At 37.8% G+C, this 4,360-nt stretch overlaps 2 protein-coding genes across 3 annotated transcripts in view; both read left to right on the forward strand.

Annotated features, from left to right (window-relative positions):
- Nucleotides 1–2,749, forward strand: part of pnpla3 (patatin-like phospholipase domain containing 3) — a 9,828-nt gene extending 7,079 nt beyond the window's left edge. Inside the window, exons 5-9 of the mRNA XM_016444012.1 lie at nt 632–692; nt 803–1,003; nt 1,094–1,226; nt 1,546–1,653; nt 2,163–2,749. Coding sequence (XP_016299498.1) covers nt 632–692; nt 803–1,003; nt 1,094–1,226; nt 1,546–1,653; nt 2,163–2,391 — 732 coding nt within the window. The 3' untranslated portion in view covers nt 2,392–2,749. The remainder of the gene's footprint in view (nt 1–631; nt 693–802; nt 1,004–1,093; nt 1,227–1,545; nt 1,654–2,162) is intronic.
- A 430-nt stretch (nt 2,750–3,179) lies between these two features.
- ttll12 (tubulin tyrosine ligase-like family, member 12) overlaps nt 3,180–4,360 on the forward strand; it is a 36,221-nt gene continuing 35,040 nt past the window's right edge. The window contains exons 1-2 of one of the 2 annotated variants that reach the window (XM_016444101.1): nt 3,180–3,198; nt 3,971–4,122. In XM_016444101.1, the coding sequence (XP_016299587.1) occupies nt 4,001–4,122 (122 nt within the window). In that variant the 5' untranslated portion in view covers nt 3,180–3,198; nt 3,971–4,000. Of the gene's footprint in view, nt 3,199–3,428; nt 3,754–3,970; nt 4,123–4,360 lie in introns of those variants that run through there. The other variant, XM_016444100.1, reaches the window with a different exon arrangement.

Consider the following 4,360-nt stretch of genomic DNA (forward strand, 5'->3'; position numbering starts at 1 on the left):
TTTTTTATTTTTCTCGTTATTTCCCAACGGCGGGTAATGAACCGGAAGTCTCGCACATTCACAGAAAACTTCTTACTTCCACGTTGAAAAATAAGGTGGATAACAACATCTTAGTTTTCATCCTTTTAACTTGTCGTGATAATTTCTGTCATTTCTATTTGGTTTTAAATGATTTAAGTGTAGTAAGAAAATCCCTATAGTATTTGACCTATTTAATTGGAGTCACTCATGTTCATAGTTATCTAAACATCATTTAACCCTCATGTTGTGTTTCAGTCATGATTTTTTCCAGTCATATAATATGTTTCACTGATCTGAGCTAATGCACTTCAGTTTTTGTGTGAACATTGCCAAAATTGTCCACAAATAATGCTTATTTCACTCAAAAACCGAGGTGCATACACTCAGATCAATGAGGCCTATGAGCTATCAGTTCCAAAAAAAGACATACAAACCTGTGCTAACTGAAAGAAAACATGTTGACAAAAAAATGTAATCCAAGATTTGGTGATAATATAGCATAATAAGAGATTTTTAAAAGGCCGGTCATTTCTGACCAGGAAGGTCAGCACAACACAATAACTAATTAAATCATATCTTTCAATTAAATGTCTGTGCATATGATTGGCAGGTGCTGGCAGAAATGTGTCAAAGTGGATATAAAGACGCCCTCCGATTTCTCCAGGAAAACAGTGAGCACTTTTTATCTTTCGTGTCACTTTATCTCTAATGTTCATTCATGCGTTATCCCAAATGTGATATGTGCTGTGGTTTAGAAGATAACGGTCATGTCTCTTTATAGATTTGCTACAGGCGGCATGTCCAAGAGCAGACATGGCTCTGATTCAGACCACGCCCACCTGCTGCTGCCCAGGCAATAGGAATCCAGTCGTGATGGAAACCAGAAAAGAGTGGGTGCTGCGGAGACTCCACCTCTTGAGAAAACACCACTGGTGGTTGGACGAGCAGCTTGTCAATAACCTGCCAACCCCCATTAAGAAAGGTAGAGTTATACTTAAATGTACTTTTAAAGCTGATGAATGTACTTTATAATGTGACTATTTCATACTCTACTATGTGCATGTGTTTGCAGTTTTTTGCGACGCCTGCAGAGAAAAGCACGGTCTGCTGGCTCAGGTGACTGGTTTGCTGCCGCTGCGTGTGGCGTCCTACATGCTGATGCCGTACACGCTGCCAGTGGAGTCAGTGTACTCTGCAGCTCAGAGGTCAATATCATCATTTAACATTTGCTCATCAGAACGACAGAATTATTCTATTAATCGCACTTTTAATACACTACTATTCAAAAGTTTGTGGTCAGTATTATTTTTAAATGTTATTTTTAAACCTTCTGTTTAGCAAGGTTGCATTCAATTATTCAAAAGGGACAGAAAAGACATTTCAAATAAATGCTGTTCTTTTGAACTTTATATTCAAGGAATCCTGAAAAAAATTTATTATAGTTTGCAGAAAAACATTAAGCAGCACAACTGTAAATATTTGTGTGGATGAGTTTTTAATTACAGCATTGTTTGTGTTTGAAAGGTTTTGGGAATGGATCCCAGAAGTCCCTGCAGATGTGCGCTGGCTTGCTGAGGTAGCAGGCGGTGTTTATAGACAGACATGGAAAGGTGCAGCGTCAGAGACGAGCTGGTAAAATCCCTCAGGAATCATTCAAGACAACTATTAAAGGAATAGTTAACTAAAATGAAAATATGCTGAAAATGTACTCTACCTCAAGTCATCCAAGATTTAGTTGAGTTTATTACTTCATCAGAACAGATTTGGAGAAATTTAGCATTACATCTCGTGCTCACCAATGGATCCTCTGCAGTGAATGGGTGCCGTCAGAATGAGAGTCCAAACAGCTGATAAAAACATCACAATAATCCACAAGTAATCCACAGTCCATCAGTTAAATATGCTCAGGTCAGCTGTTCGAACTCTCATTCTGACGGCACCCACAATATAATTTAATGCTGAAAATCTAGATATTACACAGCAATCTACAATTGAAAAGTCTGAAAAGTTTATTTACTGTTTGACATAGATACATGAAAGATACTTTATACCTAGAGTCTAATAAGCAATAGGAGTTCAATGTTATTCCACAAAACAGCCAAAATCAAAATGTCTTGAATGCCTTCTTGTTTATTGTGCAGCGGCGCCCCCTTGAGAAGATGTGTGAGTGAGCCGCCAGTGGTAGATTTACAGATGCCTGTCACAAACTACAATGGACACATACCTCATTCTGCCAGCAACCTTGATAGTTACAACTGGACTTTTCCGGATGACTTCAATGCAGCTGCTTCTGTCGACTCACCGGACAGTCCTATCGACACCAGCACCTCCCCAAGGCAGATGTGCTTTTTTTGGTGGCTCACAAAGTAATCATGAGAAGCAAATGGACCAATGCAGGACCTTTTTGGCTTAGCACAATATATACTGTGCCTGATTGCCCTGGTCGTACATGTCATGCTCTGACACATGATCTGTTGTGTCAGCCTGTACCTTGTGTTTTGCTGATGTGGACGCTGTTTGTATGTCAGAGTTTACTTTACAATTGGTGCTAATACTTCTCTGAGACCTCAAAATACTTGACATGAGCCATACAAGTTAATGCCACGAAGGTGTACAATCAAATAAAGAGTCTGAGCCCATGAAACTTGCTTTTGATTTCATATAACATGCTTTATAGAGAATGTTTGTCATCCATTCACACCCCATCACAGCACTTCCTTGGCAAATAGTGACTTTTTTAAAGAAAAATGGTACTGAAAAAATGATAAAATACTAAGTACATGATATAATGTACTTCTGTTGTATCTAACAATTGAAGACACTTTTAGGGGAAATATATTTTAGTAATTATATATTTGCATGCATGGAAAAGCTTGGTCATTTTGTGCTACAAACTCAGAGTGTGCACAATTACAGTTAAGTACAACATTTTTATTTTAAGTGATTTAATGTAAAAATGTTTGACTGTATCAACATTTCAGTATCAAAGATATTGATTATTTGTACGATAAATAAAAAAGGACCTTCACATAAATCTATTACGCAGATTTCTGAAATACTTTATTCTGATTGGTCAATTGCAGCAGGTGAACTATTTAATGACCTAATGACTGGTGCTACTTTTACTCTGCGTCTGGTATCAATCCGCGTTCTCCTTGTGCAAAAAAATAGTCTCGGGTGAGTTTAGGATTGATTTTTTTTTATACATATTGTGAGCACAAAACGTTTAGTAGATAAACAGAGACTCAGGTGTCTCCACTTATGCTCAGACTCTATTATGCTATTTTGCAGCAAATATATGACACAGATATGACACTAAAACTGTGTTGAATACATTAGCACAGGTATTGAGGAAATAATTGTATTAACATTTATTAAGAACATTAAGAATGTACCAAACGTGTTTTCTTTGCAGCTTCATAGTTCGCATCTGACTCTGCTGCAAAGTGAAGTAAAATAGTAAAAATAACAATACAACATATACGGAAATTAAACTTGACAGTAAATGAGACGCGCTGGCCCTTTAACCCTGTTTCCCATGATGCACCGCTGCACGGTTCACATGTCAGCGAGTTGTCAGAAAGAAAACTAGCAAAGATGCAGAACGGCAATGTGAACGGAGAAGAGGATGAAGAGTATCAGCTCTTCCTCTCTCAACACAGTCCCGCTTTACAGGCGGCGAGAATCCCTCCGCTTTACTGGAAGAGTCTGCATTTAAAACTTGCCAGTGAAGTAAATACACAGCCATCACTGCTGTGCCAGTTTGACAGTGTCTTACTTTTGTGACAATTGAAATATTCATTCATATGTAAAAAAAAAAAATGTCTTTAAATAATAGTCAGCAGTCTTCAAAATACAAGACTTACTGTTCTATGTATAAAACCAGGTACTCCAGTGTTGATTGAACTAGTATGGGCAGGTACATTTATCGACTCGTTTTCTCTTTTAGGTATTTGATGCTGGCGAGGTGTTTGGGATCATGCAGGTGGAAGAAGAGGATGAGGATGAAGAGAATGAACGAAGAGTCAATCCTGGAGATGAGGTGGCTTGTAAAGTGATTGTGACCAGAGAGAGTGGCCTGCAGGCTGCTGATCCTACCAGGTGAGGGCAGCAGTGAGCCATTAGTCAGGCAGTCGAGTGTCCTTATAGGAAGCATTTTAGTAGGTTTGTAATGATTAAAGGGTAAAGGAAAAATATCTGATATATATATATATATATATATATATGTATGTGCGTGTGGTTGTACATACACATATGTAGTTTTTTTGTGTGTGTTTGGCTTAGTGTTATGTTAGAATCATTATTATACTCTTATACCTTTTGTTCTTTAATATTTTTA

This window comes from Sinocyclocheilus anshuiensis, unplaced genomic scaffold, assembly GCF_001515605.1.
Source record: "Sinocyclocheilus anshuiensis isolate Anshui unplaced genomic scaffold, SAMN03320099.WGS_v1.1 scaffold183, whole genome shotgun sequence".
Lineage (NCBI taxonomy): Eukaryota > Metazoa > Chordata > Actinopteri > Cypriniformes > Cyprinidae > Sinocyclocheilus > Sinocyclocheilus anshuiensis.